Genomic DNA, 19,533 nt, shown 5'->3' on the forward strand with positions numbered 1-19,533 from the left:
GAAGTAGACATTAAATCCTTCAATATCCTCCAACAAACGGAGGTTCTTAGAATAGGCTAAGCCCTGATGATAACGATTCAAAATCGTATTCAACAACGTCATCAATATTATCCATACTGCTTTGGGGTTGCTTTTTAATGGATGAAATCATTTCTTTTTGTTATCGATTTCCGTTAGTTTGGGTCCAATGGTCGTTTTTGTAACTGTGCCAAATTTTTGTCTAGTCACTACTATCCGTGCAAAAAGTCAAGGCCCCTCAGTTTAGAGATCGATATTTTCGTAACGGCTCGATAAAAAAAATTGCGACAAAATTTGTTTGAATCACTGAACATTTCTACGTAACATATGTTAATTTGAAAATTTTCGGATCCATGGTTTTCTTTTTATCGTGAGTTAAATGAAAACAATACCCGATTTTTTACGGTACCGGCAGCTTAGTCAACTTTACGATTTTTTTTCTCGAAAACTATCGTACGAAAAAATTTTAATTTTGAACAGGTGGTAGACTGATGTGTTCTTAATGAGTGGCGAATTTCACCAAAATATGTTGTCGGATTCCATTATCAGTTTTTCAAAATTACAGCTTCCTAACTTTTTAAGCGCGATTTAATGGTATTACAAATTAAAGAGAAATAGAAGTAAGCTATGCGGGGAGAGGATGGTTCCGTCTAATCGGAACAGATGGTGCGTCCCAGACAGTACCTCGCGCCTTAATTTTACCTACATAAAGAAATAAGGCGCGACGTCCTGTCTAGGACGCCCAGATCATCCATTAAATCGCTCTTAAAAAATTAGGGAGCCTTAATTTTGAAAAACTGATAAGGCAATCCGACAACCGACATTATTTGACATATTTTGGTAAAAACCGCGTTAAAATCCGCCAGGTCGTTTTCGAAATAACCGCATCCTACTAAACCGCGATTTTCTGCGAAACTATATGGAATATCGAAAAAATAAAATATGCTCCACATTAAGAACACATCGGTTTACAACCAATTCAAATTTGAAATTTTTTCGTCAAATAATTTTGGAGAAAAAAAATCGCAAAGTAGACAAAGTCGCTGGCACTCTCAAAAATCGGGTACTTTTTTCACTTAAGTCGTGATAAAAGAAAAACCGCGGACCCTAAAATTTCCAAATTAACATGTGATACGCAGAAATGTTGACTAATTAGAATAAACTTTACCGCAATTTTTTCCATCGAGCGGTTACGAAGATATCGATCTCTAAAGTGAGGGGCCTTCACTTTTTGCACGGATAGTAGTTGATATTGGCCTAATGATAGATTGTATGGTTTTACACCTGGCTGTCTTATGTTGAAAAAGGCGTATTGGTTCTAAGTATTATAATTAGCAATTACGAGTGTATTCTGCTCTTTGTTCCTGTTTATTTGTTTATATTGTACATTTAAAATCAAAGCCAGAAATTGCTCAATTTTTGATTTAAACGCCATCTATTGATAAAAAGTCAATTTAAAATCTTTAATTGGAATTTTAAAAATTAAAAAGAATTAAAAATAAGACAATATCCTTATAATTTTATTTGAAGACAAAAATTCGAAAGTGTGCTTTAAACTTTTCTTTTATTTAATTAATGAAAGAAAAGATGATAAAATAAATTTTCAATGAAAATTCGCAATGGAAGAAAAAACTGGGGCACGTCATCGAGCACACAGTCAAAATATAGCCCAATCCAAAAATAACCATCGCGAATACACACACACTACCAGTCGTATTTCCACGGATGGTTCCCCAGCAAGGATAGCTTCGAAATGATTTTAGTTAATCGAAAGGTGCCGTCGTTCTAGGTGCATCCACCAAGACACGTAGTTCGAATACCATCGACGGGGGGCTTTCTATTCGCTCGCGAGGTGCGCGATCTATAACTATATCGAAAAAGGACAAAAAACAACGTTAAATACCCAGACAACTCAACTATATAGATAGATAGACAATTTAAGATAGGCCTTTATAGACGTTGTCTTTATTAAATGTTAAGGATAGATTAGAGATGGAAGTAATCAGTGAGACGAGTTGCGTTAATGGATATGGACGTTGGTGATATACAGGACGGACATGGAAAAAGCGGTAAGTTTTTCAAAAGTTTTCAGATACATTTTAATTACGTAAAGAAAATTCTAACTAAACGAGATGTGATTCATGGTGGTTTTGAGGGCAGCCGTTTTTGGCGCACTTTAAAAACGGAATGTAAAGAAAAGAAAAGTTAAAAATAAATTAAAAAATCTTTTTTGTTCAAATTATTTTTTGATTAAAGTTGATTTGTATTTTTTTCTTTTCAATTTTGAACTTATCTCATTCTTGAAATCACTTGGAATAGCTTCAACGCTTAAAAGTATTCTCGTAAATACACAATTTTCCGTGTGAGTGTGTGGGAGCTGGTTTACAAGTCATCCGATATTCGCAACGTTCCAAAATAAATTTAAAACCACTGGCCAAGAACGTTTTATAAGCTTTTCACATCCTCAACAGTTTTACTGCATTTAAAAAAAAATTATTTTGCTTTCAAAATTTAGAATGATGACTACCTTTTTTTTCATTTCATTTGGTTTAGTTACCAAACCTGTGTCAAATTTGATATTCAAACTATTGTCGTTATCAAAATTATACATTTTTTATTGGAATGTATACCGTTTTTAGTCTTATTCATAACAATTTCAACTTTACAGATCGCTTTTCAGGAAGTTGTGTGGTTTTATAGCCTTAAATGATATTGGAAACTTTAATTTAACATGTTTTTAATTGAAATCTGCATTCTCTTTGCTATGTTGGTTGAAACAGTCATATTTGAGGTGAAACTTAAAGATTAAAATCTCATTTTATTTTAGTTTATTTTTAAATGTAAAAGTTAAATTTGTTATGGAAATCGAGTTTGTATGAGATTTTATTGAAAATCCAATTTTTAACATTTTATTTCCTTCTAGAATATATATACGCCTTCTGGTAAACGTTTTTCTGTATCATGCTCCGGATACCGATTTTTTTAACACTCTTCTAATTTTCACATTTTTGAAAAATTCTCCACATTGATGCATATGGGAGCAAAAATGTTACAGACCATTGTGTTGAGGGTACAAATTGCCACAACTTTTGCAGTATAAGTTTTTCTGTATCATGCTCTGGATACCGATTTTTCTTAACACTCTTCTAATAGTCTCAGGTTTCTGTCCAATATTGCGCTTCGAATGCCGTTTACCCTAAACCTTTGGTCTTTCTCGCTTTATCTTTTCTGTCAGTACGCTTTGAAGAGCAAGTTTTGGAATTCTTAGTTCTGCCATTCTCTCAACTTGTCCATACTAGATTAGCTGTTTTGAATATCCTCTATTATTACTTTGCCTACCTTCAATTTCCCTTATTTTTTCGTTCCTTACTCTATCTATTCTGGTTACCCTAGCTGTAATCTAGTAATCTATCTAATAGTCTTTGTTCAAGGTTCTTTATTAATTTGCAAGGTTCACTTCCATATAAGACGATGTTTTTAAAGACAGGTCCACAGAAAAACCTTATATCAAATTTTTTCATAGTCTATATGAAAAAATTTGATGGCCCGTTTTTACGACGCATAAATTGCAATGTTCCAAAGAATAAAATCAGACTCTACAATACCCTAACTATAATTTAATTTCGCCAACAATAACAAACTATGTGACACCACGTTATGATGTCTTGCAAGTCAAGATCTCGCTGCAGATTTAATCTTCTTAAAATTGATTGTACACCGCAGATTTCATATTTGTTAAAACATTTCCTTGGCATAAATTCCAGATCCTGTTTTCACCATTTTCAAAGCCAGCAAATAGTTTGTCATCACAATAAAGTGAGAAGTATATAGAGTGTTATGTCATCTATGAGCTGTACTCCCATTCCTTGGCTTGATCTCCTCAGTGATTCGTTCAGATAAATTTTAAAGACTATTGAAAACAAGCAGCAGTCCTGTCCAAAGGCCTTTAGTAATTCTTAACGTTAATTAATTAATTTCCATGATTCTAATGACCTTGCTCCTTTTATGTATGATTCTATTTCCGGACACTTCTTTTCCCATACTTCATTTTTGTTTCGAATTATTCGTTTATATCTTGCATCTTTTTCGTTTTTCATTCCATTACATCACTCTGTTAGCTGACTATTCATTTGCTGTAAGTAATTTGACCAATTCAATATACTATTTTGTGATTACCATGTAGTATAAATTTTTCAAGTCCAAGTTGCATTAACTTCCTCCAATGAAGTTCTCCGCGAAGTGTAGGGCTCTTACCAAATAGTGCTCTAACCCTTAAGATTATATTCTTCGTTGATCACCGACTTTTATAAGTAAATCTTTAAGTTGTTCATGAAACTAATCTTTTCTAGAACGGTGACCTCTTCTTTTGTAACAAGATGCAGTCACTATTCTTGCATTTATAGCTTCTGAACCGTATAATTTGTCCTGATTTGGTCTGTTGCTTTTAGGAGCTCCAATATAAATATGCTGAATTTTCTTACAAACACGTTGCCGTTTTATTTCTTTTTCGTTTCCGAAGAGCAACAATATCGACTTTTCCTGTTCCAAAAATGGTTTCCTTATGTCGATGCAGTTGTCGTCCTAAAGTTCCATCTAAGTTCTCAGCTAGATTTTTTGCTGGTTTATTCTTTTCCCTAATCTGAAGACTAGGTAATTTTTGGTCAAGGTTTTCTCCTTCTGCCTTTGATTAGCCAACATTAAAGCACAAGGCAGCAGCTTCGTCGTATCATGATAGGAATCTTTACTTCGTAAGGGTTACAGAGATAATTGTTACACCACACAGACCAATTTTTTTGCTTCTAGTAAACTGAAAAGTCTTCGAAACTCATCCTTACAAGCCTTCAACTGTAAATTAAAAAAACAACTTATTGTGGAGTATCAATTCGGAATTAAAGAAAAACGTAGTTCAATTGTCCAAGTATAAAACAGTATAAGGTATGCCGTAGTAGGAGATAGTAGTAGATACAACTTGAAATGGGCAATTGTAATGGGGTAAAAACTAGCATGGCATTGCAAATGTACTGATACAGGAAATTGATGAATTACAACAATAATGGTTACTAAGGGAAAGTATAAAAGAGAGATATGTAACAAGGGAATTGGGAGATCCTGTTAAATAGTGGGAATCAGCAGGGATAAACAGCATCTCAAACGAGGACTAATGCAGGCAAAGAAGCACTGTTATTGACAAAATTATGAAATGCTTGTGTGGAGCAATATATAATCTTGTAGAAAAAGCTCTTGCAAAAAAAAAATTGTCCTGCTATATTTATTGACGTAGCCCAAGCATTCGATAAAGTATGGCAGAAAGTACTGCCAAAAGAGCATGTAGATATCCTAGAATCTTATACTGATTACTGATTTAAAAGCATCTCCTGATAAATTTATCGGATAGATCCAACTCTAAGCCAATAAGTACATTTAAAATCCATGGTAATTATAGATAGCTTAGTTAGCTCTAGATAGCTTATCAAGAGGATGGTAAAGGTGAGATTAAGAGAGATTAAGGTTGGAGTTTCGCAAGGAAGTCTGCTGTAATTACCTGCTTTATAGAAACGACTTACCAGAGGACAATATCAAATCGGCTACGGCTTAACAAAATTACATTATTCATTTTTGTGGGAGATCCAGTTAAAGAGTAGGAATCAGCAGGGATAAACAGCATCTTAAACGAGGACTAATGCAGGCAAAGAAGCATGTGGCACTGTTATTGACAAAATTATGAAATGCTTGTGTGGAGCAATTTATAATCTTGTAGAAAAAGCTCTTGCAGAAAGAAAACTTTGTTCTGCTATATTTATTGGCGTAGCCCAAGCATTCGATAAAGTATGCCAGAAAGTACTGCCAAAACAGCATGTAGATATCCTAGAATCCTATACTGATTACTGATTTAAAAGCATCTCCTGATAAATTTTTCGGATAGATCCAACTCTAAGCCAATAAGAGCGTTAAAATCCATGATAATTATTCTCTAGATAGCTTATCAAGAAGATGGTAAAGGTGAGATTAAAAGAGATTAAGGTTGGAGTTTCGCAAGGAAGTCTGCTGTAATTACCTGCTTTATAGAAACAACTTACCAGAGGACAATAGTAAATCGGCTTCGGCTTAACAAAATTACATTATTAATTTTTGTCACAGCCGAGGTTGCTTGCGGTTGAGACACATATATTGCCTATCTTTGTATTGGTGTGAGGTCCGTTGTAGCGGTTTGGCCACAAGTATTCTCGACTTGACAAAGCTACATAATTCATTTTTTGTCATTAACTTAGTCGAGGTAGCTTGCAGCCGAGGTCCAAGTTGTCTAAGGTTCTATTGGTGAAATATGTTGTGGCACCTCGGCCTCAAACTTAACAAAATAATAATGACAGAAAAAAGTTATCATCTTAAAGATTTAATCGCCTCACTAAACTTTTTATTTAAACCTTTGCTGGACAACTCTTGTAGAATTATTTATAAACATTTATACCGTTATATACAATATTACAACATTAAACACTTTGATTACTAATTAAATAAAATACGGTTTGTACTTCTAATACTTTTTTTATTTATGCTTTACCGGTTTCGATAAAAAATCATCAGGAACACATTAATAACCAAAATGAGAAAGGAACGTAGAAACAACTTATATTAGATTGCGGCTTTTAATAAAAAAAAAGGTTCATAAAATATCTTATTTGAGTTGTGATCAATACAACTTCCAAGTCATCATCCATAAAGTTCAGGACGTATTTATAAACTCTAACGCATAGGTCAGGTGCAGCTGTTAACATTCAAACGATCCAACAAACGGATAACTGACATTTCAACATCATCCTCGTCAAGTTGTTGACTAATTATAATCAAAAAACATCTCCGCCAATTCTAAGTAAAGTACTAATTGAAAATTATAAACGAACTAATTAAAAGTTTCAATTTGAATGAATATCGCTTCGATTAATTAATTTTCTTCAACTGATTTATTGTTACGCTATTGAAATAACCCGGGTATTGTTTGGTAAGGTTCGAAGATTTTTTTTTGGCATCGTTGTGGCATTGGCTACAACTAAAAATATTAGAGCAGAGTCTGGACGATTCGCTATGGTAACCTTCGAGCTATTTTCGAAACTAAAATCATTTCAGGAATCGTACGAAAACAATTACCAACGAAAAAATCACAGCCTCTTTCAGGATAACACAGATTAAACACGGTTATATTACATTTTGAGCTAGTAAACATCGTCAGAGATAAGATGAGATAAGAATTTTAGTTAATTAAAAGTAATTTAGAGAAAACATCGTTAAGTTTTTACCACAAAATATTTAAAAATGTCGATTAAAGAATTATTTAAACGAAATAGTTATAAAAAAATCAAATATGTTCGATGTGTGTTAAAAATTACTTTAATGAAATTCTTCGTTATTATTTATTTTATTTTTTATTTGCAGTAAAAGACATTCCACCCGTTCCTATTAAAACATACAAGTGGGAAGACGTGAGAAGAGCAAAATTAAGAGGACATTATCCGTATACACATCTAACAAAAGATCATTTCGACGAGGATATCGATTTAAACGAATTTAAAATGGATACGAAAGAGAAAATTAAAAAATCAAGTAGTGGTGTAGAAATACAAGAAATTGAAGAAACTGTTATCTCACCAGATAAAAAACCTGAAGTAATCATAACAAGTGAAGATAAAGAACAGTTAATAACCGAGAAAAATCACCAAGAATCTGAGGGAATCGTTGAATCAGCAGATAGCTCAGCTGATGATAACATTAGCCAATATTTAGAGAAAGATGATAAAGTAATGATTGTTGAAGACGATAAGGTTGACGAAGAAAAACCAAGTACAAGTAAAAACGTTGATTCAAGTGATCGTCTTAAAGTTGAAGAAGAAGATAATCGCGCGAATCGTGCTAAAAGTGAAGAACCGAAGCGAAAAAGAAAGCTCTCGATCGAAAGTGCTTACAGTAGAATTAGCTTACCTAAATTTGGGGTGCTGAAAAAATTACGCGCAGCTAAAGATAAAATAAAATTAACTTTTTCGAAATCCGAACCGAAATTAAACGAAAAAAATGAGAAAAAAGATAAAAAGGAAAAATCATCAAAAGACGTTCTTAAACAAAGTGTTGAACCAAAAATTGCTAATGATAAACCTGTTTATATCCATATACCATTAAAACCACCTCCAGGTCAAACCGATGAGTTTTCTTATTTAGAATTTGAAGACCCAACAACACCAACAATAACTAAAAAAAGTCCAAGTCCAAGCCCAAAACCAGAGGATGTCATCAAAGAAACGACCACAAACGATTCAAAACCCTCAACACCTAATAATGGGAACATTACAAACGACGTTCAATTTATTATTTTAACCGCACCATCGGATGATGAAGTTCTCGATGATGTCACAATACCAGAAAGTGCTTCATCCGGTGATAAAAAATTTTTTGATGGCACAAAACTAAAAGAACTTAAAACGATAGCTAAAGGCTGTATGGATGATATCGCAACAGACGCTCAAATTGATGGAATTATTTTTGAAGACGTAATCCAAGTTGAGTACGTCGATGAACATAACAATCCTATTGGAACTACCGAAAGAAGTAGTTTTATAGAAATAAACGAAGATAATTTACCAACAATCGAAAAACAACTAAGTCAAAGAAATATTCTCGAAGAACTTCAAAAAGAAGTTACTTCTTCGATGGATTCGATTAACAAATTAGTTAGAAATCGATCGTTGAGATCTTTAAGATCTTCACCGAATCGTACAAGAAGCAATGAAGGTTTAAAAGATCTTGGTATGACTAAAGAAGCACCGGAATTATCTTCTTTACCTAGTATCAGTGGTGGGATGAAAAAAACCATGAGCTTAAAGGAAACGAGACGAACGAAAAACAAGAAAAAAGAATTAATAGATGAACCCAAAAAAGAATCTAAGATTGAATTAAAAAAAGATGAATTAAAAGATGGTATAAAAGAACAACAAAAAGTTGAACAAAAAATGTTTGTGGATGAAGAGGATGGTTTAAAAATAAGTGAGGACGCGATGAAACTAATTAACGAAGAATTGGAAAAAGAAAATCAACCGAAAACGACGGAATCTCAATTGAAGGCGGTTGTTAAAGGTGGTGATTCGTTGAAGAAAACGGTTTCGTTTAGAAGAAAATCGAAACAAGATGATCCCGATGGCGTTTATGAAGATGTTAAAGTTAGCAATGGTAAAGATGGGAAACTTAAAGATATAAAAGTATTGGATTCGGGGCAATCAATGTCTGTTGATGAAGAAAAAACTTATTTGGATGAAAAGATGATCAAAACTACGTCTTTGGAAGAAGATTATAATAAATGGTCAAAATTAACGTAAGTTAATAATTTTTTTTAAATATTTAATCAAATTATATTATATCTATTAACGAAATAACCTTCGTATAAAGCTGTTTAGAATGCGTCACGGAAGTGTGTAGTTTAAGGTGTAGGTAATAAATAGAATCACATAGACCTTTAAGGAATGCTGGTGCAGATCTAAATAAAATTTAAACGCCCACAAAAATAATTAGGTAAGAAGTTACCTTAGTAAATGCTCACTAAATTCAGTATATTCTAAGATATAGATTAAAATTAATATTTATAACTATTTTTATTAAATAGTAGATAAAGTCGAGACAATGCTAAATGAGCCTAGTCTCAGTTGGGTTGCAATTTTTTATAATTGGAGTTACAGACTTCATAGAAAAAATGTGATCCATTTTAATATCTACGTTGTATTTTATCACAATTTTCAACTCATTTTTCTTCCGAAAAGTTACAGAACTCCCAGTTTAAAAAAGATTACGAACCTTGAACACGCATCTTTTTAGTAGGTAAATCGAACGGTCTCCAATATGTTGGTGAGATTGTGTATTGCGATGTTCAAATGATACGTGATGTTACTTAACCTGAGCGTTCTGAGATGATCCTCGATTTTGGAATTTCATTTCAAATAAAACTAAACTATTCCAATTAAGCCACATGAAAATGCTGAGTAAAAATAGAAAGAGACACAAAGAACTAATTTCAAGAACATTAAAAATAAGAATGTGACGCTTTTGAGCTGCCCTTTACTAGGCGTTATCGATTTTGTATTGCGTAAAACTGAGATGAATCATGTGCCAATTCAAAATAGCAACAAAATTTAACCTGAACATCTCGGTTTCAAAAAACAAAATATCTAACAATATCAAGTGAATCAATATGTTGCAAATCTTGGCGTCAATATTCCGAGCAGCGGAAACCTCCAAGAAAAAATTATAGCTCAAACAACAAAAGGAGCTTTGATATCAGATTACCTGAAAGACAAAATATGGCAAAACAAGTATATGTCCCTAAAAAGCAAGATTATGACATATGCGATAGAGACAAGAGCATAAAATGCTATCACAATAAGAATCCTCAGAACGTCGAAAATCAAGATGCTAAGATTATTAACAGAATATAGCTTGTAGGACCATAAACGAACTGAGAATATCACTTTTGTGGTGGGCCTGCAAATGAAGAGATGGAGATATCATGTTCGACGTGGAGAAGTAGAGAGATTAACTTAAAGAAGCCTCAAAGCTAACAAGGATTCTCAAGATCAAACAGATCCTCTGGAAGGTCTCCTATACTATAAGCTATAAGGGTCATTAAAACTCTACCAACTTTAAGAAATGTAACGTAATATTCGAAATAATCATGTTAACAAATGTTTTATATGTAAATGCGAAGAAAATTAATATGAAAATAATATTCAAAGTACATTAGGATTCAAAGATTGCAATGGGTAAGGCATATGATCAACATGAAGTAGGAAAGGACACCAAAGTAATGCAAGAAAAGAATGCAAGGAGCGAGACCTATGTTAGATACAGAGATTGGAAGAAGGAGGCCATACATAGAGGCGTAAAGACAGAAATTGAAGGAGGTCGTAGGCCGATAGCGGTCTGTAAAGTCATTGTAGAGTAAAAGAGATACAGTGCACCGATGACATGTTGTTAATTTATGAGGAAGTACTCCAGATATCTGCTGTTGCAAGTAAATTTCCACAAAATTTCACCGTTCTAGTAATCCGTACATGAGAAACTGGTATAGTGGAAATACGTCAAAGGTGGACTTGGCCGACACCAACGAACTATAACTGTAAATCTTATCAAAAAAGATCCTTCTAGTAGTACTCGACAAAAATCTGTCAAATCGAATTATCTGACAAGCACAATGTGCGTGTACAAAAAACACAAGCTTTACAATTTCAAGACGATTGCTGCTACAAAACACGCATTTCTCTCGTTTTTCGTTCAACTCGTATTTTGTTTCATGCAGCAACAATTGAAAATCCACATACTGTTTGTCGAAATCATTTCCAGTTCAGATTTTCGACAAACGTATGGGCGGAAGTAGTTAACGACCAACTTATTGACCCCTTTGTATTGCCAAATCGACTAACTGGAAATGGTTATCTCTTTCTTTGCATATTCAATTTATTATGGGTTTGAAAATAAGTGGATAGGTCGAGGTCCTGTCCCATGGTTTCTTCAGTCATACGACTTTAACCCCATGATTGCTATTTAATTGATTTAAGAATTGATTTAGATGATCTTCGTAGCCACGTTGAGGTAGCTGTGGCTATAATTTGATGGGAAAACGAAGGCGTAGTAAATTACGCCAATTCATGGCTATGTCGAGCAAGAGTTTGTCTCGATATCTATGGACAAATAGTCTAAAGTGGATTTTACGAAGAAAAGAAAATTGTTAACCTTTTAAAATTGTACTTTTGCAAAATTTCACCAATTTATGAAAATCTAAAAAGCGATGCGATTACACCAGAGAAATTTGTTACTATTGAAAAAACTTTCTTAGTTTATAAAGGTCGTCTTGGATGAGTGCAATACATTTCACCCAAAAGTCAGTAATAGTAGCAGGTAAATTATAGACATAAATTTATAATTGTAAAAATATCTTTCTCGACAGAGAATTTAAAGATCTTCCAATGTTTTCCCAAGTGGTGATGACTGATGAGACCGCTATTGATTAATTTATGGTTTGGGCATAAGATAGACAACATAAGTTAGATTCTTCTCTTATCTCTATCATTTATAGCCCATCAATGGTGGATGTAGAGAAATTGTGTTGGATTATAACCATACTATGAACCTTTCTATGAAGCAACTAGAAACGGAAGCAAAAAATATAAAAAGGGGTTCTTACATGCCTTAGATCTGGCCATATGGAACGCCTTACAAAAAATCTGGGGTGAAATGTATAAATAAATGCAATTGAACTTTCCATTGAAAAAATATATAAATTCCAGCATGTCAAAAAGTGAGCAGCCATCAAACGTCCTATCACCACTGAGATTTTCAAGCGAAACATTTTCCTTCATTTGTACCATTACCAACAAAGAAAGAAAATCATCTCAATTTCTTCTTCTCAAAAAAGAAGAATGAAAACAATAAAAGGATTCGCAAAGAAACAAAATTACGTGCACTAAATGTGACATTTCTCTTTGTGTCATTCCATGATTCAAAATTTAACACACAATCGCAGGTTTCTTTTGTTGCCGTGTTAACTTTTAAGGATGTCTCTTTTAAGTGCGGTAGATAGCACGTGGCTATATTTCTATTTCCGCACTCCTTGAGCGTCTCTTCTGTTTCATCTTCTTTTTGCATATCTGCGCAAGTTGGAACCTTTCTTCCTGGCTATTATTCTCTTCAGTTGAAAAGGTCGTTGTGTCTATTAAGGTGTCTTTAGTGTTCACTATGATATCGTCTGAAATGTTGCAAGTATCTTGGTTCTTATATCTTTAGGAGATAGTTATCAATCGTTGTATCATTTGTTATCTAATCCCCTTATTATTATTATGAAAATCATTTACCTTTATAACCAACACAAGAATTTACTGTCTTATATATAACTTTTTAGTTTCATTTTGATTTTTTTTTGATTTTCACAATTTCAATAATCCAAACAAAATTTTATAACATGTATTTACGCAAACCCGTTTGGACGAGATCCAAAAAGACACTCCCAACTTCCAACGGTGAAAAACATTTTCGTACGAGATGTCGCTACGAAATCGTTTCAAAAATATCCACACAATATCGCTCCATCTAAATATATTCAGTAGCAACCCGTACGTTAGTCGATCGTTAAGCGCATCAAGTGAGGTGTTTTCATATTTTCACCGCGATGACGTGGTAGCATGAGCCTTCAAAGGCCCTCAGGTTTGAGGGAAAGGCGGGCCTCTTTCGACGACAATCTACGAACGGCTTCCGAGGGCACAAAAAGACTCCAAAAACGCCGAAACGTCACGAGACAATCCTCAAAAGAATCCTCAATACATTCTTTAGACGTGCGCTGTGCTTGCCAGTATTTTCAGGGTGATTCTTTGTTACCTGATAAAAAGTTACAAGCGGTTAAAAATTCTAATGTTGTTGGTTTTAATCCCGTTGTTGTAGTCCGGTACGTGAAGTATTTTTATTGTTGGAACTTTTTCAAAAAAGGAACAATGCTTATTTTAAATTTTAATGCTTTTCTTTTTTCTTGCAGTGATCATGAATACGAACCGATTAATCCCCCAGCACCATCTCCAACTCCTCAATCACAACAAGAAATTAAACCACAACAAATTAAATCATCGTTAAAGAAACCCACCTCAATTAGAATACCTTTACATGATGATGTAATCGTGCAAGATGAACCAATAGAAACTGAAGACATCGATGAGGAACCACCAATTGAATTATCAACACTTTCAACACCATCATCATCAAAAACGCCAGAGGAGAGCCAAAAAAATAAGTTTCAAGAAGCGTTTAAGGCTCAAGCGGGGAAAATACGGACAAAGTTTAAAAATATTAAAAGACCTCAACATTTGGATAAGCTTAAAATAAAGAAACCCCACATTAACATTAACGTTCCGAAAATTCCGGATACCGTCAAACTAAATTTACCATCTTTTACGCTCCCCAAGAAAACAACGGTGGTAAAAACGCGACAATACTCAACCGAATCGAATGTTGGAGGTACAAAAAAGAAATTTTTCGACTTTAGTACGTACCCAAGAATATTTAAACGAAAAAATAAAAATGAATTTGACGATCTCGATGTTACTTTACCACGGAAGAACAAAGACAAAGAAAAGAAAAAGGATTCTCCGAAAAAATCGAAAGATTCCCCGAAAATTATTAGAATACCTTTACATTCAGAGGAATCGATGGATCGCGAAGATCTCGATTTAACCCATCGATATGATGAAGACATCGACATTGAGAATGATTATTTAAGGGAAAGCCAAGAAATGCACGAAATTAACAAAGCTAACGCAGAAACACAAAAGTTTAATCAAGATTTTAACAAATACAACATCGAATTTAATAACGATTTAACAAGAAATCGTTGGAAACATGGCAAATTTTACGGGGAAAATTTGAATGAAATCGATCAAAACGAAGATGTTGCAATAACCGATTTAGATAACGATTTAGATGTGTCCCAAAATATCCCGCAAGATATTCACCAACAAGATTATAACATCCAACAAGATTTTAATAATCAAAATCAAGAAATTTCTAAAGATCTTGATATTCCCCAAGATTTCAGACCTGATTATAGATCGATAAGCAGTTCGGGAGATATTCACAGACGTGGTGTGTTAGAAGAAATCGATTCAGATGAATTTTTCTTAAGGGAAAAAGGAATTTCCCAAGATAATATTCAAATATCATCACAAATTAAAGAAACGTTCAAACCGACCAATAAAATCCCCGCTGATGATAGTTTCGAAACTGACCAAAGCGTACAAGAAGTGCCTAAAAGAAGACCAATCAAGAAACCGAAAAGAAAGAAAACACCTAACGTGTCACGCGAACAAATTAGTTACGAACACGAATCCGAACCTGAAGAGGAAAAAGTTCAAGTTGAACCAATTAGACCGAAAAGAAAACCTAAAAAGAAAAAGGATGAAAATGAATTTTTGGATTATCATCGACCCTACGTCGGTGATAACGATTTAAGAAGAGCCGTTTCTGATAACGTTTTAGGGAAAGAAGACGATCATCACTTTTACGACGGCGATTTTAGGAAAGATTTTCCCCAAATGTACGAAAACGAACAAATGGAGGGAATCGATCAACCCAATATACTTTTAAGCGATCCTTACGAAAAAGAGAATGTTATTTTAAGTTCGAAGCCGCAAAATGGGTTTCCCGAAGCGCCTCCAAGGAAACAGAAGAGCTTGAAAAGTCTTGTATCGGAACATGATTCTATTATCGACGAAATTACCTACGTCAATCAAAACAAAGAGGTTAGTTAAAATAGGATTATAGTATAAGATTTTCTGATAGGGTTAAAAAATGCAAAAAATTATTTTTTTTTAAATTTTAGATTGAAGCTTATCGTGTTGAACACGAATACATCATCCCAACACCAGAAGAACCCCCTCAAAGACCATCTCGAACCAGAAGTAGGACGAGATCTCAATCGAGAACTAATCAATCTGAACGCGACCTGCAAGAAATAGAAGAACAATTAAAATTCGAAGAACAACTACAAGAACAAAATTTGCCACAAAATAATGAAGAACCATGCGTTGAAGAACCCTGCGTCCAAACGATTTGTGATTATATGGGTTATGCGATCATCGATAAATCAAAACAAAAAGATCCTCCACTTCCGCCACCTCCAAGAAAGAAACGTTCTGCCGGGTCCCCGACGGATGCAAAATTTTTTACTTGCCCACGTCCGTTAAAAGATGATGCACCGATTAGACCAACAAGAAATTATAGCACCTTAGTCCCAAAAAGTTCTAAATCGTCGATTAATGGGAGAAGTGCTGAAAAAGAAAATGTTGATATTGGCCAATACATCGAAATTGAAGACGAAGAGGGACATTCGAGGTTACAATCGGGTGATGTTGTGAAAAAAATGAAAGATCGACCGTTACCAGCACCTCCAAGACCGCCAAGGTCGAAAGGAAAAGAACATAGTAAATCTCCTTTGAGCGATATAACCAATTTAAATAACGTTGATGATGAAAAGGGTTCGATCAAACAGTTTCAAGAAAGCGAAGTTTCCGTTCAAACTGAACCTCTACCGGAAGGGTTCGTGTGTGAAGAATTAGTCGAGGAAAAAGGTGATAAAGTTTTAACCCCGAGACAAAGAGCTTTCAAAGAATTCGAGCACCAAGAAACCATAACGCATGGTGCTTTAGTTGTAGCCCCCGTTCCAGAAAAATACGAGGAAGGACCGATTACGCAATTTTCAAGATCGACAGAAAAAATTATTACAATTCGGAGAGAAACTGATGATAAAACAGAAAAGAAAGAACCCGAAACAAAAATAATCGAACGAATCATCGAAAAACCAGTCCAATTAGACCAAGTTCAAGTTTTAAAAGCTCAAAAACTTCAAATTGAAGACTTAGATGTAAATCGATTAACAGTTAATGAGTTATTAGCGAGTAAAATAAAAGTTTCTGAAATCGAGGGAGATTCAATGAAAATTTCCGAAATAAACCCCGAAGGTGGAAATATTATTGTTGGAGGTGTTGAGTTTTCAGGAAGTTTTTTAAAAGGATTAATCGGCCAGTTAGAAAAACAAAAAGATGAAACTACTTCAATACATCATGAAACGCCTCCAGAAAAATTTAAAGTACACCAAGAAATTAAAAAGGACGAATCAAAACGATCACAAGAAAATATTATTGAAGATAACGTCCAAGATTTAAGTAGAGATGAAGCTGAAGAAATTGCTAACGATATTTTATCAGATCTCGTACAAGAATTAAACACAACTGAAAATCAACATTTATTGCATCATTTCTCGCAGAGTGAACAAAAAAAAACTCCGATTGAACCACCTATGCGCCCCCCGAGACAAACCCAAAAAATTCGCGAAGAAATGAAAGAATTAGAAGAAAGAATTCTCCAAGACGACCTTCCTGAGTTAACACCCGAATCAACCCCACCTCCTCCAAGACCTCCTCAACCTAGGTTTCCAAGTGAATTTCAAGAGACGATTTGGTCTCAACCTCCTCCTTCCTTCTATATGTTAAGATCTCCAATTTTATCACCGTTTATGGACGATGAAGACATTCCTTCGCCACCTAGAAGAAAACGACCACCGAAACAACAATCGAGGCATCAACAACAACATTCTGAATCGAGTTCTGAAGATGTAGCTCCACCTTCGAGAGGTCGGAGACATCGAACTCCATCGGAACCTTCGATACCTCAATTGGCCGCTCAATTAACAGGGGCATGTTTGGTGGCTGGCGACAAAGCATTTAAGAGACTTATAAAGCACATTACAGCGAATGTGCTTAGAAATAGCGATGGTAGACAAGATTTACATGTAACGGTCGTTATATTATTAGTTTTGATCGCTGGATTGATTCTTTTGGGTTCTGGTGGTGGAGGAACAACCGTCCATATGCATCATTGGGAGTATTTTAATCCACCTAGAGATATTTAATCTTTTTTTTTTTTTTGAAACAGATATTGTTTTTTTTTTTAATTCTAGTCTTTGTTATTTAAGCCAAAAATTACTTAAAACGATGTGAATATTAATTGTTATATGTTTAAATAGTTTTTTTTGTCCCCAAGGTTTGTATAAAGTTGTTATTGATGAATGGTAATAAAAATAATCGATTTTTGTTTGATTTCTTATTTGAATTAACCTATTTAGTCCAAGGATGCTTTATATTAAAAAAAATCGATTTTTTATAATTTTCCTTAAGATAAGATGGAATGAAAAATATAAAAATGTACACAGTTGTTTGAAAAAAAAAAATTGTTTTTGAGATATGAGATGGTGCAAAATGCACCACTGGTAAGATAAATGAACAACAACTCACAAAAATTTTGATTATCATTTATTAACTAAGTAATAAATTAGTCGTAAATAAATAATAATACTAATACAACATTATACTAACAAATTCCAACTTTAGTATGAAGTTTAAGATAAAAAATATGTATACTAAAATTGGTGCAAAAACGCACCAATGGGATGAACGGTATAATCATTTATTGTGATACTTCGCAAAGCACTCTTCATGTCCACACACTATGTCCATAAACGACTATTTCTAGGGAATTCACCGAATAAATGGGTCTAAACTGGTTTCTGATAATACAAAAGATAATGTAATCCTTATATCTCATCAATCATCCCAATGGTGTGTTTATGCACCATTAATGTTTGAAGACGTATTTTCAGAATTCATATTTTTATTTTGCGTTTCAAGATATAAAGGTGTCTCACGTAACTGGTTCGTTAAAAATTTTTTAGGTTCCAGTATTCGCACAGTTTCGAAATTTTGGTAGTGTGGGTTGTTCAGTCGGAACTTTCGATCCAAAGTATTTTCAAGATGGCTGCCACTTCCGGTTTACCGGAAGTAGACCATAACTTCGTTATTTTAAATAGAATGCTATAGTTTTTATTGCACCTTTTAATTGTACGTAAAAAAATATGTTGAAATATATTGACTTTCATAAAAGTTATTGGTACCTAGCGTTTTTTCGAGTTATTTTGAGTTTGAGTTTTGGTTTTTTTGGCAAATTTCACCATGCTCTTTAAAACCTTATATCCCAGCCAACGTTCATTCAAAAAAGCTCTAAATTGGCACGATTACTCTTCAGATGCTCTCAAATAGATTGTAATATATTGTATCAGAGTATCTTATACAGGCTGGTCAAAAATTGAGTTACCGTCTCTCCATATACAAGGGGGAGAAAGTCGAAAATTTTAAATGGAACGCCACATATTTTATTAGCCTACACGAAAGGGAATTTAATTCTCTACAAACATTCCTATACCTATTTATTGTAGTTTCTCTCACATTCCTAAATTGATCAAAACATGAAGAAAATGCAGGAAACCGTTTGTATTTTTATTAGAAGGCCATGACATTTTGACAGTTTTTTGTTTGATTTATTTCTATTATTATTTGTACTATTAACTACGATTGATAATCTTTTAGTTTACTAGCTTTTACTTACCAAAAATAACAAACAGAAGATCAAATAAATGAAACTATTAAAACAAAAAGTTAATGACAAAAATTAGATTTGAATAAAAATATAAATTTGTTATTAAATTGAATTTGGAAATGTAATAAAATACGATAAAATATTTATTTCGTTGTCTTCATCACTGGTGACTGGAAACATGCGATTTCTTTTGGTCTCGATATACCGAGAACTAAGAAATTCCTTATCAATTTTTTGAAATTTTTCCTTGTGATGGGCGTAAGGTTTGTTAGGCATAAGTGTTCGACACGTCCTGTCCCAAAGTTTATTACATTCGCCGTCAATACAAAATAAATTTTAAATATCGGCCTTGGAATAATTTACCATGATGTTCAATGACTTACACCCGTCGTCAAATGTAACTAATGACAACAATAATACAAGCATGGACCAAAAACTGTCAAAATTCCATAGCTTTCTAATAAAAAAACCTGCATTTCTTGCATGTTTTGATAAATTTCGCAATATGAGGCAAACTAC

The 19,533-nt window shown here is 33.7% G+C and overlaps 1 protein-coding gene across 2 annotated transcripts; it reads left to right on the forward strand.

Annotated features, from left to right (window-relative positions):
* Nucleotides 1-1,721: 1,721 nt before the first annotated feature.
* LOC111419310 (myb-like protein X) lies at nucleotides 1,722-17,681 on the forward strand. Of its 2 annotated transcripts, none has more exons than XM_023052084.2 (4): nucleotides 1,722-2,087; nucleotides 7,447-9,370; nucleotides 13,571-15,326; nucleotides 15,407-17,681. In XM_023052084.2, exons 1-4 carry the CDS (start codon nucleotides 2,042-2,044, stop codon nucleotides 17,492-17,494), a joined length of 5,814 nt encoding a protein of 1,937 aa, XP_022907852.2. In that variant the 5' UTR covers nucleotides 1,722-2,041; the 3' UTR covers nucleotides 17,495-17,681. The 2 variants fall into 2 exon arrangements, with proteins under 2 accessions (XP_022907852.2, XP_071051396.1); XM_071195295.1 differs by lacking the exon at nucleotides 1,722-2,087 and adding an exon at nucleotides 7,276-7,384.
* Nucleotides 17,682-19,533: the final 1,852 nt, after the last annotated feature.

Source organism: Onthophagus taurus, chromosome 1 (assembly GCF_036711975.1).
Source record: "Onthophagus taurus isolate NC chromosome 1, IU_Otau_3.0, whole genome shotgun sequence".
Classification (NCBI taxonomy): domain Eukaryota; kingdom Metazoa; phylum Arthropoda; class Insecta; order Coleoptera; family Scarabaeidae; genus Onthophagus; species Onthophagus taurus.